General features: G+C 38.2%; 2 protein-coding genes across 2 annotated transcripts in view; one reads left to right on the top strand and one right to left on the bottom strand.

Moving 5' to 3' along the window:
* The first annotated feature begins 2178 nt into the window (after positions 1–2178).
* Positions 2179–22561, top strand: LOC141522602 (gastric triacylglycerol lipase-like). The gene is made up of 10 exons (XM_074236158.1): positions 2179–2251; positions 6849–6964; positions 7171–7288; positions 8732–8930; positions 9635–9741; positions 12517–12656; positions 16163–16309; positions 18928–18999; positions 20461–20538; positions 22328–22561. The coding sequence occupies exons 2-10, from the start codon at positions 6860–6862 to the stop codon at positions 22559–22561; spliced, it is 1200 nt and encodes a 399-aa protein (XP_074092259.1). The 5' UTR covers positions 2179–2251; positions 6849–6859.
* The window catches only part of LOC141522968 (lipase member K-like), a 93663-nt gene continuing 92246 nt past the window's right edge, over positions 22557–23973 (bottom strand). Inside the window, exon 10 of the mRNA XM_074236301.1 lies at positions 22557–23506. Coding sequence (XP_074092402.1) covers positions 23372–23506 — 135 coding nt within the window. The 3' untranslated portion in view covers positions 22557–23371. The remainder of the gene's footprint in view (positions 23507–23973) is intronic.

Raw genomic sequence — 23973 nt, 5'->3', positions numbered from 1 at the left:
AGTCCTGTATTTGAAAGTCACACTTTCTGTTCAGCTCTGGTTGTTTCAATAGGAACAACTGAAATTCCCCTGGTTCATTGAAAGTCCATCTTTTCCCCTGGAAGAGGATGCTCAGTTTTGTGGGGTGATTGATTCTTGGTTGCATTCCAAGCTTTTCTGTCTTCTGGAATGTTATATTCGAATCCCTAAGAACTCTTAATGTAGTTGCTGTTAAGTCTGTGTGATCCTGACTGTAGCACCACAATATTTGAATTGTGTCCTTCTGGCTGCTTGTAATATTTTCTCTTTTTTTTTGAGATCTCTTTCTGGGGGAGAACGGTGGATTCTTTCAATTTCTATTTCACCCTCTCCTTCTAGGATATCTGGGCTATTTTCCTATAGGAATTCTTTAAAAATTAGGTCAAGGCTCTCTTCTTGATCATGACTTTCATGTATAGAAATAATATTTTTTAGGTTTTTGCAAGGCAAATGGGGTTAATTGGCTTGCCCAAGGCAGCACAGCTAGGTAATCATTACGTGTCTGAGACTAGATTTGAACCCAGGTACTCCTGACTCTGGGGCTGGTGCTTTATCCACTACACCACCTAGCTACTCCTCTCCCAATAATTTTTAAATGATCTTTCCTGAATTTATGTTCCAGATCAGTTGTTTTTCCAATGAGATGTTTCACATTTTCTTCTAATTTTTCATTCTTTTGGTGTTGAAGTACTGTGTCTTGAGTTCTTACAAAGTCATCAGCTTCCTTTAGCTCCATTCTACATGTGAAGGATTTGATTACTTCAGAGAGCTTTGTTATCTCCTCTTCCATTTGGCCAATTTTGCTTTTCAAAGCACTCTTCTCCTCAACTTTTTATCCAATTGACTTAAGATGGTTTTCAACATGTTATTTTATTAAGCATTTTTTGGATCTCCTTGACTAAGCTGCAGACTTCTTTTTCGTGTTTTTCCTGCATCTCTCTCATTTCCTGTCCCATTTTTTCTTCTATCCCCCTTACTTGATTGTCAAAATATTTTTTTGAGCTCTGTCATAGCCTGAGCCCACCTTTTGTTTTTCATGGAGCCTTTAGATGCAGAAGCTTGTACTTCCTCATCTTCAGACTGGGTATTTAAGTGAGGTGGGGTTATGCTATGTCAGCAGCCTCACTTACTCCTCCAGAGCTATCTGGGTCCTGTGACCAGATATGAATCAGGGCAACTGGAGATGACCCTGGATGTGAGGCAGTGACTTGCCCAAGGTCATACAGCTTATGTCAAGTGTCTGAGGCCAGATTTGAACTCTCATCCTCTTGAATCCACGGTCAGTGCTCTATCCAATGGTCTATCTATCTGCCTTCCTACAAAGATCTAACTCTATGCTCACTCCATTGCTAACCTCTATCCATTGTTGCCTGATGCTTCACCAGATTCATTTAAACTATGTAAGATCAACAGATTGTGAGCTTTGTGAAAACATTCTCTACAACCAACCTGAGAAGTAAGTAGTACAATAATTTTATTGTTCAGTTGTTTCATCAGCATTTGACTTTCCATGAACCAATTTGGGGTTTTTTTGGCAAATGTAAAGGAGTGGCTTGCCATTTTCTTTCTTCTCCAGGTCATTTCACAGAGAAAGAAACTGAGGCAATCTGGGCTAAATGACTTGCCATGGTCACATAACTAGTAACTGTCTTCAGAACTCAGAAGATGACATCAGTGAGGCCTGGCACTCTATACATGCATGCACCATTTATTTGGGAGAGAGAGTAATGCTGGAACCATATTATCCAAAACTAATTTAAAAATCAGCTTGTGGGTGAAAAACCTGAGCCCTAGGAGTTTTGATTCAGAAGCCTAGGGCACATAAAATAAATCCAACCTGCTTTCCACTCTGCATTGACCTAGTCTTAGGAGAAAATTGAGTCAGAACAGATAATAAGCAATTTCTTTCCCAAGAAATGTTGCTTCATTCTTTGTAATGTCATGCCCCATTTTATTGTTCCTTCAGAAGCAGAAGAACAAGTTCCATCCTCTACAGGTGTTCCCACGTGATCTCCCCAAAGCATATTTAGAGTGTCTAATCTGGTTTATTTTGCCTACTGGTTGTCTGAGATGTAGTGATCCATGTTCCTTTTAGCCCCCTGTTTTCTCTCTAGTGTCAGGTCCTTGGGACAGCCTAAGCATCTTCCATTTAAAAGTCATCAGAGACTTCCAACGATCTGTCAAGATTTGTCTGAAACTTTGGTCTTCCTACATCACGGGAATTCTACGTAAGGTAAGCTCCCCAAACTCAAGAAAGTTCCAGGAGGCCCTATTAGGACATTTTATTCTTTTAGCTGACATAGAATAGTTGTAATAAAGTAAATGATTTTCCTATGTGCAAACTATAGATTTCATGGCATACTACTCATCACAGTGGTACCCATAAAAAAAGTCTTCAAAAATTGGTCTGGAATTAGGATCTAAAGATGAAAAAGATGAATTGCATGTACAGAACAAAAAAGTGAGCAAGGTTGTTTAAAACTGGAATTATTGTGAAAAAAGGGAAAGATGGTTGTCTTTGTAATCAGAGGATGGGGGTTGAAATCCAAACTTTGGCAATACTTATGTGATCTTGGTCAAACAATGTAATTTCCATGAACCTCATTTTTCTTAGGTGAAAATGAGATATTTCTAGCTCTAGAGCTAAGGTTGTGAGATCTTATAACATTACACTCTGCTCCTTAGAACTCAATATCCTTGGAGTAGTCACTTGACTTTTCTAGTCCCCAATTTTTCTCATATAAAATGACTCAGTTCAGCAAACATTGATTGAGGTGAGAGGCTAGAGCTGAACATGGGAATCTGGGGGTCACTTGCATCAAGAATGAAACCTGTGCGAGAAAATGAGGTGAAGCATGTGAAGAGGAGAGAGGGAGAGAGAGAGAGAGAGAGAGAGAGAGAGAGAGAGAGAGAGAGAGAGAGAGAGAAGAATTGACTTTTGGAGAAAATCCAAAATTAAGAGCTTTATTCATTAGATTATAATTTTAACTCTCAGTTTTTGAAGAAGACCATGACATCACAGGAAGTGATACCATGACAAGTACGTGAATTGAATTTGAGTGAGTGGAGATTGTGCTAAATCCCCTCCAGATCCATCTGGGTCCAGGGGCCAGATATGAATCAGGATGACTAGACATGGCCCTGGATACAAGGCAGTCATAGTGAAGTGACTTACCCAAGGACACACAGCTAACAAGAATCGAGTATCTGAGGCCAGATTCTAACTCCTATACTTCTGAGCAGTGCTCTATCCACTGCACCACATAGCTGCCCTTATTCACTAGATTATCCTTCTCCCAAGCACTTTCCAGTTCTTTCCCTTTCTACCTTTACTGCATCTTTCGCATCCTGGGTATCCATTCATAGTTACGACATTCATTAAGCTAGTCATCACCTGCCACCCATATTATTAAAGCAGTTCCCTAATTGTTCTCCTTGCCCCAAGCTCTTCCCACTTCAGGATAACGTATAAATTGTTGCCTGAGTAATTTCCTTAAATTATATATTGTACCCAAACACCTTCCTAAGGAAAAAAACCTTCTTCTGTTTAGCTTTAGATGCTAACCCAGGCTGTCAGCAAGATAGCTTTTTTTCCCCTTTTTAGCCTAAGTGACTACTAAAGTTTCTGGTTTCCCTCCCCCTAAACACACACACACACACACACACACACACACACACACACACACACACACACACACAGAACCACAGAAACGTTGTCCCCATTAGAAACAAATCAGAGGTTTGTTTCATTCTCTGTATTTTTATCCCTAGAAGGGAGTTAGATGGTACAGTAGGTAGAGTGCCAGCCCTCTGTGGGAGAAAATGAGGCTGGTGACTTAGCATAGTACCCACTCACTCAAATCAAATGCATGTCCTTGTCATGGCATCACCTCTCTGATGCTGTGATCATCTTTGAGAACTCAGGACAAACATAATCCCCTAGAAGCTTGCAATAGTGCATGACAAATACTAAGTGCTTAATCCTTATTGGTGGAAAATGGATTGGAGCTCCTCTTCCATTGTTAACAGGTTAATATTTGTAGCCAACTTTTTCTATAAATATACACCTCCCCTGTCTGCCTGTCCCTCTTCATTTTCCTTTCTTGACTGATCTGTCTCCTCCCAGCCCAACACTAATACTGGTCCAGGAAGTCCTTAGATCTTATTACCACTTCTAGACCTTTTTTGCTCCTTTGACATCTATTCCAATTAGTTTCTATTTCTCTATTGTTTTCTTAGAAGCCATCATATCTGGCCTCCACATCATTTCTTCTTCCTTCTCAAGTAGCTCAGTACCTGATTTTTCTTAAATCCAATAACCAACATCATAGCCCTCTGGATTTCTAGTTCATCCACCTTTTTGTTTCTCAAAAGCTGCACTACTATGCAGGTACACAAAGTGATGGTTGTGCCTTTGATCTCACCCCACCAAACTCTGAAATTACTTTTTTAGACTAGAACTACTTATCTTTCTGTCTTTCCCTCTCCCTCAGTTCTCCTGAACTTTTCACTTCTTTCTCATTGTGACCCTCCCAGTCACAAGAAAAACAAAGGGAGTTTCTCTGTTTTACCCATCCATTACAACACCCCCCCACACACACAGATAGAGGAATGTCTCTACTCCTTTTAGTATATATACATATATATACATAGATAGATAGATAGATAGATAGATAGATAGATAGATAGATAGATATATGTAATGCATTAGGGTAAGGTCACACAGCTGGTAAAAATTACCCACACAGCTAGTAAGAATCAAATTTCTGAGGACAGATTTGAACTCAAGTCTGGATGAGTCCAGGGCTGGTGCTCTATCCATTGCAACACCTAGCTACACCTTCCTTTCAAAATCTTGACCTTATGGTTGACCATTCCCCTTTTTTTCATTGTCATTTACCCTTGAATCCTTTGCTTCTTTTGTCACTAAACTTGCATCTCCAAGTCCCAAGTAGGTATTTCCTGCATTCCCAGCTTTCTCCACTTTTCCTCTATGATACTGAACATTACTGGAAGAAGACTCACCCATAGCACTTCCCTTATTGCCACAGTGACAGCTTCAAACCTTCCCTTAGATGGTACAGTGGGTAGAGCACCAACCCTGAACTCAGGAGGATCCCAGTTCAAATTCAGTCTCAGACACTTACTGTGTGACCTTGGACATGTCACTTAATCCTTATTTCCTCTCACTTCCAGGACTATCTGCAGTCATTCTGATTCATATCTGACCATCAGACTCAGATGGTTAGAGAGGGAAAAAGTGAGGTTGATGCTTAGCGTAACTCCCTCACTCAAATCCATGTCATGGTATTACTCTATGATTTAATGCTCTTTTTTGATAATGAAGGGGAAAAATAATCAAACTTCCTTTATTGAACCTCCCATCCCCTACCTAACACATATTTTGTGTAATGCTTTAACTTATTAATGAGATGAATACTCTTTCCTCTCAATGTTATCAGAATGGCTTGTCTCTCTCATCAAGGTCAATATTTCTATTTGTGCCCTTGTTCTTGTCCCCTCTTTACTACCTGTGGTCTCCTGTGTGAACACTCCTATTTTTCGAACATTTTTATCCATTGATACCCAAATTTGGTGCCTCCTGGCATTTCCAACAGCCTTCTTTTAATAAACCTTAATAAAACTTAATCTTGCCAATCCCTCAAACTATGATCTTATATCATTTCTCCCTCTTATAAAGACTTTTGGAAAACACAATCGATGTTCAAGGCCATGTGATATAGTTTTTGACTGCTCCCAGTCTCCAAGGGTACCAAAGATCTCTCACTTTCAAAATCTTGCCTTTTCTCAAAACTTATCTTTCCTGACCTCTTATCAACATCTGGGATTGGTCACCACCCTTTAGTCTTTCCAGGGTTTTTGCACAACTGTCCTCTCCTGGTTCTTCCATGTCAGGGGTAGGGAACTTTTTTTCTGCCAAAAGTCATTTGAATATCATTAATATCATTCGTGGGCTGTATTTGGTCAAACATTTAATTAATTCACCCTTTAAAACCTACTAGATATATTGAAATTTGAGTCACAACTAGGCTGCCTTGGCAATGCCTCCTATCCAGGACTATCTCCAATTCTTGTAGTGCCAGACCAATATAATCTGAGGGGTTTGTAGGTTCCCTACTCCCATTTCACATGTATGTTAACTCCCCATTCTTTGTGGACTCATCATTGAAATTAAACCTCCCTCAGGAAAAGTGTATACTGGGGTTCTGTCTTGGGCCCTCCTCTGTTTTCTCTCTATTTTCTATCTTATGGTGACCTTATCAGTTCAATTAGCATATATATATATATGTATATATATATACATATACACACACACACACACACATATACACACACACACACACACACACACTTATATATATATACATATATGTCCAGTCCCATCTTTCTCCCAAATCAACAGCTATCTGCTGGATAGTTGGACTGGTTTAACTCACAAACTTTTCAATTTCATTGAATTCAAAGCCATAATGAGTATCTGACCAAGGGATATTGGTTAAAAAATATCTAAATGTGTTTTCTGCCTTGAAAGTCAAAATTGAGGAAATAGAATTACGACAATTTGGCTCAAATGACCTGATTTGAATCCTGGTCTCAACTACTTTCTCCCTCTATAATCTTAGCTAAGTATCTTTGTCTCTTTAGGCCTTAGTTTCTATATTACTCCACTGGAATGAAAGAAATGTCTTCTAAGGTTACTTTCTTCATCTAATACTCCAATTCTAAGAACATGTTCTGACATATTGATTTGATCTAAAACCATTGGTCTTGACACTGCTTATACAGAGCCACTTTTTCCCATGTTTCAGGTGGAGACAATATGTGGATACTTGTCCTGGCATCTTTTACTATCCAAGCACTGGGAACAGAATGTTTCTTATATCCTATCATCAAACCTACGAATCCTGAAGTTTTTATGAATGTTGTAAGTTTTATTCTTAGTAGGAAAAACCACACTAAACTCATCGTTGTGTCCAAAATTGTGTTTCAAAGTGTGAGTAGATCATAAAGTTTGAGCAATAACGCAGTAGAGAAGTCTCATATTTATTTAGAAAATTAGAAAACAAGATAGTTATCATAAAAATGGATATGACAATACTCTGTATTAATGTACTTTTTTCCCCCAACCAGAGTGAAATCATTCGTCGGTGGGACTATCCAGTTGAAGAGTATGAAGTTGTGACTGATGATTTCTATATACTTACCCTTATAAGAATTCCCTATGGAAGAATGAACAAAAATTTATCAGGTATTTGTCAAATCAAAGAGTTCCAGGGTTGTAGTACAAGGATATGGGTTTGAATTCCAACCCTATTGTTTGCATTTCTCTTGGGGCCTCTGTCTTCTCTTTTCAGTGAGAGAGTGATGTTGAATAACCTAAGGTCTCTTCCACTTCTAATAAGCGCCCTTCCAAATATCAAGAAATTTTTCTCAGCTGAAGGCTTTGTCTTCCCTTCAGGAAAACACAGATTAGGAGAAGGATTTTGAAGTCATCTAAAGCATGGCAAAGGATTAGAAGCCTCATTTTCTGAGACAATCAGATTTACCAACTTCTTTGGCATTTTAGCCACAGAAGGACCTGACAATGAGATTCAAGGAAATAAATAGTGGGTTGCTATCCTAATTATAGGGTCTGCAGATTCTGGGATTTTTGGGGAAGAGTGGCTGACAAGTCTTTTCTGTTGACAGTAGTGGGCTCTTGGCCATCACTCTTTGGGAGCATCCCTCATATTTGTTATGCTGGAACACACAGATCAGAGCCAGGCACTTGTCTGGACACTCAGCAGATTCATCAAGAGACAACATGAGTTGGTCCAAGTTGAGTGACTCAGGACTCTGACAGCCTCGCCTGGGTTCCTTTTGGTCTTTCTTTCTTGAGTTTGCCATTTCCCTAAAGTCTGTGTTCTTTGACTCAGTGGAAGTTCTTCTAATGAAAAAAATAATCCTTTCCTCCCCCAACAGAAACCGCTAAGCTTATTGAGTAAATCACAGAGACACAGTTCTCTCCCACTGCCAAGTTGGATGGCCTCCAACCATTCAATTCTGTTCTCTTTGTCTTAGTTTTTGTTATGGTGCAGCTAGTTTGTACAATTGTGATATGGACTGGGGGTCGAGATAGACCGGAATTTGAATCCTCCCTCAGATACTTAATAACTATTTGATCCTGGGGAAATTATTTTGCCTCTTTCAGTCATAGTTTATTTACTTGAAATATGGGAATAATAATAGTAGCATCTACATTACAAGAACATGAAAATCAAATTAGATAAATTGTATTATAAATAGCTATTTTATTATTATTTACATTAGGTTAATCTCATAAACCCCTTATAACTCTATATGTAGAAACTTTTCATTTTGTTTTCAGTCATAATATGGCTAGAATTTTAGAGGAAAGTCTCTTTGTTCATTTCAATTAATTGAATATTTGGCAGTGTCTACCTGAACCTACTTCAGAGTAGCTGAGTTTAACCCAATAGACTTCATTCCTCTAACCATTAAACTAAGTGGAACCACCCTATTCTTCTAAAGTTGAGACTAGAAGGGTATAGCTCAGGAAATGCTCTTTTAAATAAAATATTGACCTTTCTATTCTAATGGTTTTCTTGGGAATCCAAAGTTCATGGGGGCAAGGAAAGATTATCCATGTCATTGGCACAAGTTGTCATGGTTCCCTCTGTTTCCCTTTCAGCTCAGAGGCCTGTCGTCTTTTTGCAGCATGGTTTTTTGACCTCATCTATCTCCTGGATCTCCAACATTCCGAACAACAGCTTTGCCTTCATTCTAGCAGATGCAGGCTTTGATGTATGGCTGGGGAATAGCCGAGGAAGTACCTATGGCCTTAAACATGTCTTTTTGTCAACCAATTCCAGAAGATACTGGGCTTTCAGGTAGGGAAAACAAATGTGACTTTAATGTGACTTTGAAATTTCTTTTTTTTAAAGGTTTTTTTTTTGGGTGGGGTGGTTAAGTGGCTGGGCCAAGGCTGCACAGCTAGGTAATTATTAAATGTCTGAGGCCGGATTTGAACTCAGGTACTCCTGACTCCAAGGCCGGTGCTCTATCCACTGCTCCACCTAGCCACCCCTGACTATAAAATATCAATCAATCCATACCAAAGGCTGAAGTGTCAGCTTTATTCAGTTTCACTCAATGGCCCTTCTTTCAAAGTTTTCCATGAAAAATCATCTAATCCTGATGATGCTTTATTCTGGTGCCTGCTTTTTAGTGACATCTAGGCTTATTTCAAATGAAACTCTACATCTGTGATCTCAAACTCAAAGAGAAAGAAATCTCTATAGCTGCACAATGACTTATAAAACCACAAGTTAATATTATCTATGTTCCATTGTGTTTTTATTTGTTTTAATAAACATTTCTTAATGACATTTTTATCTTGTTCTGGCTACGTTGGGTAGCTTTTCTAGCAAATATCTGGCTCATCTTTTAGACTTACCAGCAGTAAAAATGTTTGAAAAACAAGAATTTCATTCTCTATTCACCTAAGACAAGGAAGAGGTATTCGTACTCTTATGTTTACATAATATATCTGATGTAGATCTGACTTTGTTGTTTTTGTTTCTCTTTTTTACAGTTTTGATGAAGCAGCTCGGTATGACATTCCAGCCTCAATCGACTTTGTTGTGAAAAAAACTGGCCAGAAGTTATTTTATGTGGGCCACTCTCAGGGTGCTCTTCTTGGTATGGGTCAGAGTTTAGGAACTTCTACCTTGTCCCTCTTTCCTGATGTTCAAGTTTATTTGTTTCAAGAATTCGTTTGGCACCTTGTAATGGGTGCTGGATATGATCCTAGAGGAGAGGCGATGGAGAGTGGAAGTGGCAGGCAACAGGAGGGACAGATCACACTCACTCTTTTCAGATTTTTGTGAGCTCTGGTGTACAAGAGGGAGACTTTATTTAGCTTGGTCCCAGAAGATTTCAGAACAACAAAAGTGTGGAAACTGTAGAAATGTCAGATTTGAGCAAATTGGGAAAGCTTCCTACCTAAAGACCTCTTTGCAGAGAGAATATAGTAACCCAGAAGGTAGTAAGTTCCAGATAGATGAGCAAGTGTCAGGGCTCCAAGTTTGATCTCTTTTTCTTGGGCAGCTAGATGGCAAAGTAAGTAGGTAAAACATTCAGAATGGAGTCAGGAAGACTCATCTTCACAAATTCAAATCTGACCTCAGGGTCTTACTCATTGTGTGATCCTGGGTATGTCACTTAACCCTGTTTCCCTTAATTTCCTCAACTACAAAATGAACTAGAGTAGGAAATGGCAAAATTCTTCTGTATCTTTGCCAAGAAAAACCTCAGGTGGGGTCACAGTGTCAAAAATGACTGAACAACATAGTTAAAGACTTCTTTCATGTCTCTTCTAAGTTTTTCCTACATGAATTGCTTCCTCCATGAGGGATCCTCAAAAGACCCTTTTCCATCCTGGTCCCCTTTGCATACTCTTCACTTTATTCCTTTCCCATGATTTGGTGTGCCCCAAATAAAGAAGTAATTCCAGATGTAGTCTGACTATGGTAGTAGTGTTTGATTCTAAGCCTGTCATTGCACTCTAAGATTGTATAATTATTATCTCATTTTTATTATTTACCTGGTGGTCATGTTAAACTGTTGCATCCCGCTGAGTTTTTCTTGTGCTACAATTCCCAGATTCTTTTTAAAGAACTGTACTTGTGAACTTTATTTTTTGAGCCTAAGTTGCCAATTACTCCCTGATTTCAAAATTAGTCATTTCAATGACCATTTCTCCTCCCTGATTTCCTCAGGATTTTTGTGTCATTGCCCTCTGTTTGTTTTCTCCTCTGTCTCCCATAATTCTTTATCTCTTATGCTTGATCTTTATCCACATCCCAACCCCTAAATGTAAATGTTCCCCAAAGCTCCCTATGTTCTCTTTTCTCTCTGCTCTCTCATTTGATGGTTTCACCAGTTGCCATGGACTAAGATATGTCTCTTCCAATCTGAAAGCCTTTGTCTTTCTTCTAAGTGTAAGTCTATCATTGCACATCTTGGGTGTCCTACAGACATCTTAAAGTCAGTGCGTTCAAAATGGAACTCGTTATCTCTTGTCCCAGACTAACACTCCTCTGAGTCTCCCTATTTCTGTCAAAGATTTCACCATCTTTCTGGTCCCTCACAAGGCCACAAAAATTTCTATATGATTTTCTCCTTATTTTCTCTTTTAGAGTCTCTCTCAACCCATATGTTCACCCAATCTCCTACTCTTCCTGTTTCTAACAGCACATTACCCCCATAAATGCCCTTCTCTGAACTTGCCCCCTCAACCCTTAATTCACTTTCTTATTCTTGCTAGACTATTGCAACAGCCTTCTGATGTTTCTCCTCACCCCAACTATCCCCTCACCAAGCCATCCATTACATAGTGAACAAACAGACTGACCTAAAGCAACATTCTCTGTCCCATCTCACACTCCTATTCAATAGACATCAGTGGCTCCATCTTACCTCTAAAATCATATCAATTCTCATGATTGGCACTTAGACCTATTCAGAATGAAGTCATATCCCACCTTCCCAGTCTTAATTAGGCATTTTCTCCTTTATGTACTCTATGATTCGAGTAAACTGCTCCTACTGCTGTTCCATAGACCACATATAATCTTCTATTTCTGTACCTTCGTACCCACTGACACCTATTCCTGGAATGCCCTCACTTTTGTCCTCCACCTCTTAAGATTCCAATTGTTTCACCTTCCAGAAAATGTCTGTCCTTGTTCCTTCAGTTGCTAGCGCTATCCTTTCTATAGCCATAGAACATGCATGTTTTGTCTATAATTACATGGAGGTATCTTATTTTCCTTATTGGAGGACAGAGTTCAAATCTGACCTCAGATCCTTCCTAGCTTGTGTGATCCAGGGAAAGTTACTTAACCCTCTTTGTCTCAGTTTGCTCATCTATTAAATGAACTGGAAAAAGGAAACTGCAAGCCACTTTAACACTTCTGCAAAGAAAACCCCAAATAGACTTATTAAGGCTTATACATGACTGAAAAAACTCAACAACTTCCTGACTCCAGGTTCAGCATTCTATCTACCTTATTGGACCACCTTGCTTTCCCCACTTCATTGAATGGTTTGCTTTAAAGATAACCCGAGTTTATTTTTTTAATTTAATTAACAGCTATTTAGACTGAGTTAACTGAATTGAACAGACCTTTGTTTTTATAGGCACAAAGTAAGTTGTTGTAGTAGGAAAGAAAAAAGGTAAAAAGGAAAAAAATGAGTGCTCAGTGGGAAACTTACTGCTCATTTGACAGATGGTAATAGAGGGTAAATGACCTTTGAGGTCCAACTTGGAGACTTTTGAACTCTGTGATTCTCTCATTGAGCAGGGTCAGTAAGTATGCTTTCCAGGGTCTTTGTCCAAGGTACTGAACACTCCTTCCTGGATTCTGGTTCAAAGACTACAGTGGGCTAAATAACTGTCCTATTGACTTTCAGGTTTCTTGGCATTCTCCACCTTGCCCAAGCTGAATCAACATGTCAAATTTTTTTATGCACTAGCTCCAGCCTATTTCTTTCAGCAAATCAAAAGTATCCCATTTCTACTGCTTTTGAATATGCCCAGGCCCGTGTTAACGGTATGTAATTCCTTTGGCAAACTGGAAGTGATCTGGAAACAGATCTCTAGGGAAGTAGAGCATGGGTGGTGGTGCGATCTGTTTGACTCCCAGGGTGAATGATCCCAAACACAGCTCCTTTACCTAGAAATGGTTAAGATGATATTCCTTTTCTCTATAAGAATCCAGTTCCTGTCTGAGAATGAAAACAAATCTCAGCCAGAGGGAATTTGCACCATGCTCTATGAATTAATATTTTGCCTCTTTCTTGCTCTGAGAATCAGTATTTGTATAACTTTGAACAAGTCATATTTCCTCTCTGACCTTTGATTTCCTAATCTGTGAAATGGGAATTGGACTGGAGCAGTCTCAGAGTCATTTGGAGGCAAGAATTAAATGTGAATCTTTGATAAAATGGAAATATTAAATCCTTCCTTCTTAACCTAAATTAGGTATAGAGCAGTCAGGTTTTAGCTTTTAGTGGACAGTTTTCAGCTGTACCAAATTTCTGAATCATGCATCCTTTTCATTTTACCTCTTAGAATTCTGTTTCCTTCAAAGCTGACCTCAAATCCTGAGGCTGACATGAAAATGTCCCTGGTCCTCCCAGCTTCAAGGACTTCCCCCCCCTTCCATAACCTTGTATTCATTTTGTATATTTATTGCCTGTATTTTCTATATGTAGTGATAAGCAATGGGGCCTAGTGGAGAGAGAGCTATTCTTAGACCCAGGAAGTTTGTGTTTGTGTCCTGTCTCTAACCATCTGGGGAAGTCATTGATCCACTTGGGTAGCACTCCAAGACTGTCAGCTTCAGAAAAATGTCAACTTCTATGGGTAGAACATTTCCTTCAGGGAGTCAGGAGAACGACAAAAGCATGACCTCCACCTCACATGCTGTCCTTTCTAAAAACGTGTTTGCATACACTTATATGTGATCATGCTATCTTCTATTAATATCAAGCCTTTTCAGACACTTTGATGTGCTGGACACTGGGGATACCAAGACAAAAGAGAAAGTCAGTTCCTGTCCTCAGGGAGTTTCCAGTCTAATGGGCAAGAGAATCTTTCCCCTATTTAAACTTTAAGAAAGTTTGAGGGAAGGGGAATGCATCTTTGAGGCTTAATAGTCTGAGAAGTCAGAGAAGTCCAAAAAGAACTCAGTCTTGAGTGCAATGAAGAGATGTCTATCCAGTCCTCTCTCCTTAAGTGGAGGAGTTTATGACTCTGCTCTCTAATCTGAAGATCAGAGGGTACCAGTGAATTGGGAAGACCAGGGTTGATCAGATCTCATCTAATGATGAGATTTCCCAATGACAAGTCTGCTGGGGAATATGATGGAAAAGTCAAAAATGTCCAAAGTGAATGTGACTGTTTCAGTCTTGTCAAACTCTTTGCAATCCAGTTTCGGGTTTTCTTGGCAAAAATTCTGGAATTTTTTGACATCTTCTTCTTCAGTTCATTTTACAGATGAGGAAATGGAGGCAAGCAGGATTTAGTGAATTGCTCAGGACCACAAAATGTAGTAAAAGTCTGAGACTGGATTTAAACTCAGGTCTTCCTGACTCCAGCTCTGTCACTCTATCCACTGCACCAGGTAGCTGCTCTCAAAATCAATATAGTTCATAAGAAACGAAATGTTCAAATGACACCAGGTTGCTCATCATGTTATGTCAACATGAATGAATGGAATGAGATTATTCATCTTGGAGAAGAGAAGAAAGGGCATGTAGGGAGAACATGAGAGCTGTCTTTAAATATCTGAAATTTTGTCCTTTAGAAGGAAGAGTAAATTTATTCTTCTTAGAATCATGAGGCAAAAGATGAATTTGTAGTATTAGTATCATGGTGCATTAGAAAGATAATAGCTTGGTAATAATCATAATAATATAGCAATTATAACATGGCATAAGGTTTGCAAAGTACATTATGTCTGTTATCTCATTTGACTCTCAGAACAGCCTCGGGATATAGATAAGGTTTTTTTTTAATCACTATTTGACTCATGAAGAAACTGAGGTTGAGAAATTTTAAAGACTAATTAAAGAGTGATCCACATTGTGAGTCTTTAACTCAGAGATTAACTCAGAGACTAAAGGCTGACTCAGGGTCACATAGCTAATGAGTATCTGAGGCAGGTTGCAGATCTGGCTTTCCTGATTCCAAATCCAACATCTCTTCATTGTGTCAGAGACCATATAGATAGATTGCTGGATTTCAAGTCTTGGGTTCAAATTCTAGCTCAGACATTAGCTGGGTCACTTAGTCTTTTTTATTTGCCCTTTTTCCTTCAGTTGTAAAATGGTGATCAAAAAACCCTGATTTATCAAGATTCTTTTAAGGATCAAATAAGAGAACATTGGATTTTTTAAAAATATATTTAAAGCTATATGCAAAGATAGTTTTCAACTTTCATTTTTAAATGATCTTGAATTCCATGTTTTTCTACCTCATTCCCTTTCCTCTCCCTTCCTCATGAGAACAATAATCTGATATGTTATATAGGTACAATCATTTTAATCATATTTCATATTATTAATCATGTTATGAAAGAAGAATTAGAACAAAAGGAAAAAATCATGAGAAAGAAAAAAACATATAACAAGTTTTAAAAGTGAATGCTTGGTTTGCATTTGAACTCTTTAGTTCTTTTTCTGCATGTGGATGGCATTTTCTATCATTCTTGCTCACTGAACTGCTGGGAGCAGCTAAGTCCATCATAGCTGATCATCATATATTGTATAATGATCTCCTAATTTTTTCACATCACTCAGCATCAGTTCATGCAGGTCTTTTCAGACTTTTCTGAGCAATAGTGATCCATAACATTTTCATACCACAATTTGTTCAGTCGTATTAGTCAATGTGATAGCTCTGAAGTAGTATCTCAGAATTATTTTAATTTGCATTTCTCTAATTCATAATGATTTAGAGCTTTTTCTCAGATGACTTAGATATTTTAATTTCTTCATCTGAGAATTGTCTTTTCATATCCTTTAACTGTTTATCAATTTGGAATGCCTTTATTCTTATAAATTTAGTGTAATTTTCTATATATTTTAGAAATGTGCCTTTTATCTGAAGTGCTGACTTAAAAAATTGTTTCCCAACATTGTGTAATCCTTCTAACATTGCTTCTGTTGAGATGACATCATATTTAAAGAGTGCTTAACAGAGTGTTTGCTATAAAATAGGTGCTTTCTTAATTCTCATTTCTTTATCCATATCCTCCATATTTGAAGCCTTCAACCAAGATTTGGATGGCCGCTTTAGTAGGACACTGTCAGAGGCCTTTTGGACTCTCTCAGTCCCTTCCTGATCCAAGATTCTGATTCTTGGATTTCATGGCACTTAATGGTCAGGATCCTCTACATTCTGAATCTTACCAATACAGGCAAGAGTGGTAGGCAGTAGGGATGCTGTATCATGTGGAAATGGGGCAGCAGGGGCTGTTGTTTGTTGCATTGGGTTGTCCCCCTCTCATTGACTGCCATTTTTATATCTGTTTTGGTTTTTTTTTTCCTATAGTCTTTACTGGGTGATAAGGACTTTCTGCCTGAGACCAATCTCAACAAGATACTGGCCACCAAAATATGCAACAATCGACTAACTGATATCCTCTGTATCAAATTCATCTTTAGTTTAAGTGGGTTTGATACCGAAAACCTAAACAGGGTATGAGTGTTTCCTTTTCCTTTATTCATATATTACATTTTACATGACTGTAAGACTAAGCTATTTGGTTTTTCTCTTCAAAATCCTCACCAGATGAACTTTTCTGTAGGCCACAAATATCTCTAGAAACTTTTCTCCTCTAAAAGGATAATCCAAGAGTGATGCACAAGACGTTCTTTTCGGTCTGAAATCCTCTTAGTCCATGCTTCATCTCTTTAAAAAACTAACAGCCAGAAATTTATATAGTGCTCTAATGTTTGGAAAATACCATATACGCAGAATCTCAATAATTTTTTTCAATTTACCTTGTGAGACAAAGGCTATTTTTATCCCCTTTTTAAAGATGCAGAAGCTGAGACCTAGAGAGATGTAGAATCTTACTTAGAACTAGATAGTTGACAAACTGTGGTGGAACTTGAACCTGGGTCTCCCTGATTCCAAATATGACATTTTATCACTCAGTATTTGGAATACTGGACATATCCATGAACTTACCTAAAAGTTCCTGTTTCTAGTCACTTATTTTCCTCTTTTTCCCACAGCCTCTGGGGCATCTCTCTTCCACATGGATTCTCCAGAAAAGATAACTGCCGATTCAAGCTACTTTGTGGGGTAGAAGTCATTCAAAAATCACAGCTCATGGGCGCCCAGCAAGAGTATACTTTAAAAAAAAATTTTTTTTAGGTTTTTGCAAGGCAAATGCGGTTAGAGTAGCTTGCCCAAGGCCACACAGCTAGGTCATTATTAAGTGTCTGAGGCCAGATTTGAACCCAGGTACTACTGACTCCAGGGCTGGTGCTCTATCCAGTGCACCACCTAGCCACTCACAAGAGGATACTTTTATTAGCCATCTGGAGCACCTATTTGCTTAAATAAAAGTCATTTAATTAAGCAGTGTTGTAAATATAATGATGAGATAAGATTCTCTTGGTGTATGCTCTGATATAGTTTCTCATATCATCAGGAGTCAGGCCACATAGACAGAGGAATAAATAACCCAATAGCCAACTAAACAAAATACACATTTATGGAAATGATGATAAGAGAATGAATACATGTAAAGAAGCATATGCCTATTATCTGTATGGCCAGAGACCAACAGCAGAGAATTTATATGTCGGGGCTGTTGCATGATCAGGGAACTGCTTAGTTTAACTTCTACCTCTGATGCTGTAAGGTCACACTGACTTCTAATAATGTCATTTTTCTGTCCTTTCTTGTTTACTTTGCTGATAATCATGTCCTCTCCTTTGGTTATTCTTTGCAAATCTCATGACCCCTAAGATTCTCTTTCTTATCATCCTTTGGGCTTCGGTTTGTCGGGTCACCTCTTGCCTATCCTGGCTTCCATAATCTAGGGTGTAAGGCTCATCTTCAAACTGTGAGCAACCAAACCGAACCAAATAGGAGCGAAATCAGAATCTGGCACAATACCTTCAAATGAAGATTCTTTTTGTTAAATCCCTGTTGTCTGTGGCTTAATTGAAGTATATCGTCCTGATTCATTAATCTTTGAAAGTCTAACAACTAATGAGAATCCTAAACTCTAAAACCCATTTCTTAGACCTCTTTAGAAGAGAGTCCAAGATTAAAGTGGAGGCTAGGCTACAAGAGGTCCTTCATGGCCACCATCCTTCTGGGATAGGATTCAAATGAATATGATTGGGAAGAAAAGTGTAGGAAAAAAACAATAAAAAGTCAGTACCCTTAATCTCCCTGAACTGCATCCAAGCATTCTGCTAAGGATTTTATTATATTGAGCATAAACACCATTCTGAGGAAGCTTCACTTGCCTTAGAACTAGCCCTGGAGTCAGGAGGACCTGAGTTCAAATCCATCCCCCAGACACTTGATAATTACTTAGCTCTGTGACCTTGGGCATGTCACTCAACCCCATTGCCTTGTTTTAAAAAAGTAAGAAATTGGATTAGGGTAAAGATGTTGTCCAGTGTTGAATATCACTAGTAAAAGACAGTCTACTCTCTTCTACTGCTCTTAATAAGGGAGGATATTATTTGCAGAACTTTTTGTATATATGTAAAGATAGGTATATCTGTTGGACATAATTGGTAATTTCTTGATTACCTTTTTGTTTTGTAATCCACGTTGAAAATTTTCCCATGGCTTGGTTATTTTCCCATTATAAATATCCCTCAAAATTCTTTAGCCCCTTCCCACACTTTACCGTTTGTATCAGAAGGATCATTGCCTAGTCTATGTGCTTTTTTCATCCTTTTCTTCAGGAACATTTCTTCTTGCATCAAAACATTTTTTCTTAGTTTTATGGATTGGTAAGGTCCCAGAATTTATCACCAAAATGGCCAACAAATGGTGGTGAGTCCCTCTAGGCTTAACGAGACATTGGACAACATCTTTAGCCTAATACAATTTCTTTCTTTTATTAAACAAGGCAATGGGGTTAAGTGACATGCCCAAAGTCACACAGCTAAGTAAAAAAGTCCAATTTCTTGCTGGGACTTGTCTTGAGACCTTTCCAGTATTCAGTAATCTGTCCAACATTGACGTTTATTGGCTGAGCCTTCAAGAGCCCATGATGATACCTTCATAAGCCTTCAGAGCAGACTTTGTTGAGAAAATATTATTATTTGTCCTTCTAGAGTCGACTTGATGTATATTTATCACACAACCCTGCTGGATCATCTATCCAGAACCTTCTCCATTACTCTCAGGTACAATTTTTTTAATGCTGCTATACTCTAAATTTCAAGTTTTTTCTTTCTTACTTCCCCTGATTGAAAAACTTTTATATAGTGCGGAACAGCAACCCAGTCAGCACATCTTGGGTCCTAGAAGTGTCAGGTGCACTTGATTATCGTCCTCAGCTTCATGTACAGCTGTATAACCAATGTGTAACAACACAATTTATTTCCTGAAGTATGCCCTGGTCTATTCCATTAGTCAAAGAAGTGACTCTTATAATGATTATTGTTAGCATTTTTCAAGACAACCGGGGTTAAGTAACTTGTCCAAAGTCACACGACTCGGTCCTCCTGACTCCAGGATTGGTGCCCTACCTACTGTACCCCCTACCTGTCCCTTATACTTGGTTAGACTTTTCTGTGTAGGAAAATAAGATTGTTGTAAGTGAATTGTTTTTCCTGGATTTCCTTTTATTTCATGTTTCTAGCTTACCCTGGGGATCCTATGTAAGAAGCTATTCCAGGGACAGGAGTAGTCCGAGTAGCAAAGTAGCTAAGGAGTGGCATTGAATGTCCTTTCCACCCAGACCTGGACTCCATGTCTTCACATCCCCAGGAAACTATTGGTGTTCTCTGAATGTACCCTGAGTTAGGATGAAATCTCAAAGGTTGCCCAGTTTAGAGCTCCCTATAGAAAATTTTACATTTGACCTGCTTCCTTCATCCCCAACAAGTTGCCCTAAACTCCAGGGGGTTCTTAGCAAAGGATAAAAAGCCCAACAACTGTCAGAGGGGACGTCCATCTCCAAGCACCCTGGCTTGTCTATTATCAATAATAATCTCTTGGTTTTCTCAGTTCCAGGTAAGCCCCAAGAGACTTAAATACAACCTCCCCCATTTTTCCAGTCTAGACTAGGACATAGACTTTTTTGATGTTCTGTTTTTCAATTTTTTTCCACTTACATACAAAGATAGATTTCAACATTTATCCTTTTTCAAGTTTTTGAGTTCCAAATTTTTCTACCACCCTCCCTTCCCTCTCCCTTCCCCATGGTAGTAAATAATCGGATGCAGATTGTTAAACACAATTATTTTTACCACATTTCCATCTTAGTCATGTTGTGAAAGATGAATTGGAAATAAGCTGGGGGGCATGAAAATGAAACGATATAAAAGACATTTTAAAAAAGGAATATAGACCGTTATGCTTTGCATTCTGACGCCAACATTTTTACTCTGCATGTGGATGGTATTGTTCATCACAAGTCGCTCAGGGTTGTCCTTGATCACTGAACTGCTGAGAGGAATTGTTCCAGGACCTATGGTAAAATCAAGAGATATTCCCCTATCTTCTGGTTTCACTTTAGGGGGAATCATATATGTTCTTTTTCATTTTGCTAGATTGGACACAATGGATTCTTGATCTGTTGAACTCAAGAATGGACAGTTTTCGATTCCTATGCTTATTCCTTTTTGTTGTTTAAATTTTAGGAATATTTTGCAATTCGAAAAGTACTACCAGCTTTTGACTGGGGGAGTCCCCAAGAGAACTTAATCCACTACAATCAGGTAACTTTTTAAAATGAAATTTCTTCCTTTTTAAAGAGGCATTTAATGAAGACCATCAGGAGACTTTGCTACTAATTCTGACTCTAGACATTATTTAGCTCTGGGACCAGGGACAAGTCACTTGGCATTTTACTGCTTCAATTTCTTCATGTATAGAATGAGAGAGTTAGTCCAGAACAAGGATTTTTCATTATTATTTTTGTTTTATGGACTTCTTAGAAGTTCCCCTTTTCTATAAGAAGGTTTTTCTAATCCTCCCAAAATTGAGTCCCTCCCTGGGATACTATCTCCCCTTATTTTGTCTCTTTATAGAAAGTTGTTTTCTTTCTCTCTCTCTCTCCATTAGAACGTGAACTCTTTGAGGCCTGAGACTGAGTTTTTGCCTTTGGTTCAATCCCAACATTGAGGACAATACATAGGAAATACACAGCTCATAGGAAATGTTTAGTCAATGTTTATTGATGGACTATCACAAGATAAATGTTTAAAATATGATGTGCATACTTACAAAGGAGATTCATTATTTGGAAATATAGTTATCAAAATACAAGGGAAAACACCTCATGCAAAGACCCCCAGGCTAAGAAGCTTGTAAGATTTCTTCTAGATATAAAACTCTGTGATTTTCTATTTTAAGGAAAGCTCCCCAGAAATGACATTCCATGGTCTGGCATCCTGAGTAAATAACTGATTGATTTTTGTCTCCATAGTCTCAATCTTATGTCACATTCATGAATAGTTCATAGGTTAAAAAACATAGGAAAACTGAGAGGTCAGCTAGGCCAATTCCTTTCTTTTATATATTTGAAACTGAGACCCAGAGAGAAGAGAAGGGAGCAGGATTCACACTCAGATCTTGTCCCCCAGGACTCTCCGATGATAATCACTGAAATAACTATAAAACTACCTCATTGATGTTCTTTAGGGTATAAGTATCTAACTTCAATTATCTATCAAATTCATGAAAATTTGACCCAATATTGGGACATAATAGAAATCCCTTGAGTCCAGGTCCAGAGTGTCCCTTCATCCTCCAATGCTGTGACTAGCTAAAAAAAAAAGATAACATTCTTCTTAATTTCAACCAAGTCCTAATATTACTTAGATTTAGTGTGTGGAGGAGAATATTTTTTTAGATAGATGGAAAAAGAAAGAGAGACAGAAAGAGAATTGATAGGGGAGATCAATGGAGATTAATAGATGAAATTCCTATATAAATGAATGAATATATTATAAATAAATATATAAATGAATGACTATATTATAAACATCAGTATATCAGAAACATGAATGTGTATCATGTGTATCACATATATATATTTCAAATCCATTTATGTATTTTGCTTGAATTAATGATTATTTGACAAAGAAATATTGTACTCCACTGGCTCCCATCACAGTGGTATTCTTCAAATATCATCATAATAATAATTATACAGTTAAGCCAAACCATCTATTGTAGTTTTGATTCTGACGGTGTCATTTAGCAGAAAGGAAGTAGTACGTACAATGTTTTTTTTTTTTTTAAAATATAGAAAGGGCCGGCTACGTGGCGTAGTGGATACAGCACCGGCCCTGGAGTCAGGAGTACCTGGGTTCAAATCCGGTCTCAGACACTTAATAATGACCTAGCTGTGTGGCCTTGGGCAAGCCACTTAACCCCGTTTGCCTTACAAAAAAAAAAACATAGAAAGAATAGGCGGCCTCCCAGAAATGAAAGGATTTTGAATTGTGGCTCTTTGGGAAAACTCTTGTCCTCTTTTTTTGTCCTCTCTTTGTGTCCATGCAGACGAATCCTCCAATTTACGACCTATCGACGATGCAATTGCCCACTGCGGTGTGGAGTGGTCTACAAGACTTGTTGGCAGACCCAGAAGATGTCTCCAATTTAATCCCTCTAATCCCCAACTTGATTTACCACAAAATTCTGCCTACATTTGATCATTTGGCTTTTATTCTTGGTGTTAATGCACCCGAATTTGTTTACTATGAAATAATCGAGATGATGAGGGAAATTTCATAAAGATAGTATTAATAGCTGGTGAAATCATCTTTACTTTTTGTTAAGAGCTGGAATTAGAACTAATTTTCTTCTCTACAACCTGTTTCTTGGTGGGATAATGGACTTGACTTCTTTAAATATACTGACAAATAAATTATCTTCCATCTCAGTCTGGTCATTTGTCACATTCTGATTGCTCCAATGATGCTGTATTCATAGTATCTGGGAACTTGATTTTCCCCAACATTTTTCTGTTACAACAAGATTTTCAATTTCTTTGAAAAATCATTATTGCAAATTAAATGTTATTGATGCTGCCATTTGTATAGCATAGTCAATCACAAAATCTTCATCTCTTCTTGGGAACAGTGTCTCTTCCTGACAAATGCATTCAACTCTCTGCTCTGGCTGTCTGCAGCCTTTCTGCTAAGGGATGGATGCTACGTTCTCTGTTCTCTGGTCCTAGTATTATTGGTTCATTTAGTCAGATTTTTTGCTTCCTTTCAGGTGGAAACTTGGTGATCTGGAGTCAGTAATACCTGGGTTCTAGTCCAGACTCAGACACTTAATACAGGTATGACCCTGTATGTCTCAGTTATCTCAACTATAAAATGGGGACAGTGACAGCATCTTCTATGCAGAATTGTTATAAGGATCCAGTAAGATAATAATTGGGAAAGATTTAGCACTGTACCTGAGATGTAGTGTGTGTGCTTTGCATAGACTTTTTACCTCATCTCCTTTCTTTTCTATATTAAGATTCTTTATTTCTTCTTTACATTCTTGGCATCTGCAATCCCAAACAAAGATGCCTGGGGTCTCCTGATTGTGTCAACAGCAGAATTCTATTATTCCCTGCCACATTAGAGTCAAATCGAGTCTGTTCATCTTCAAACTCCTTGACCCAGTAAAAGAGAAGATGGTGGTTAGCCTCCGCCAAGATCTCAGGAAGTACTTAAGTTCAGACTGGAGGGAGAGAGGAAAAAAAGAGAGGAAACATGTTTTTGCTTGTATTTTTTTTAAGTCTTTTGTTGTTTTTATTTATCTCATTCACTAGAATTGGCTTTTGGGGCCAGTCTATACCAGACCTAAAACCAGTGTTCATTGTCTTAAAATCTCTTTTGTTCTTCCCTTAACCCCAGTGAGGATGTTTTATTACCTTAAAATTCTAGTAGAGTGAATTCTTTTTTTTTTTTTGGAAGGCATAAAATGGCTTGCCCAAGGCCACATAGCTAGGTAATTATTAAGTATCTGAGGCCAGATTGGAACTCAGGGACTCCTGACTCCAGGGCCAGTGCTCTATCCACTGCATCACCTAGTTGCTCCCTCATAGTAGAGTGAATTCTACCAAACATTTAAGGAGCAATTAATTCCAGTTCTATATAAATCATTTGAAAAAAGAGGCAGTTTGGTAGTACAGTGGATAGAGTACT

Source organism: Macrotis lagotis, chromosome 4 (genome assembly GCF_037893015.1).
Source record: "Macrotis lagotis isolate mMagLag1 chromosome 4, bilby.v1.9.chrom.fasta, whole genome shotgun sequence".
In the NCBI taxonomy this organism is placed as follows: domain Eukaryota; kingdom Metazoa; phylum Chordata; class Mammalia; order Peramelemorphia; family Peramelidae; genus Macrotis; species Macrotis lagotis.
This window is presented reverse-complemented; position numbering and strand designations above follow the sequence as displayed.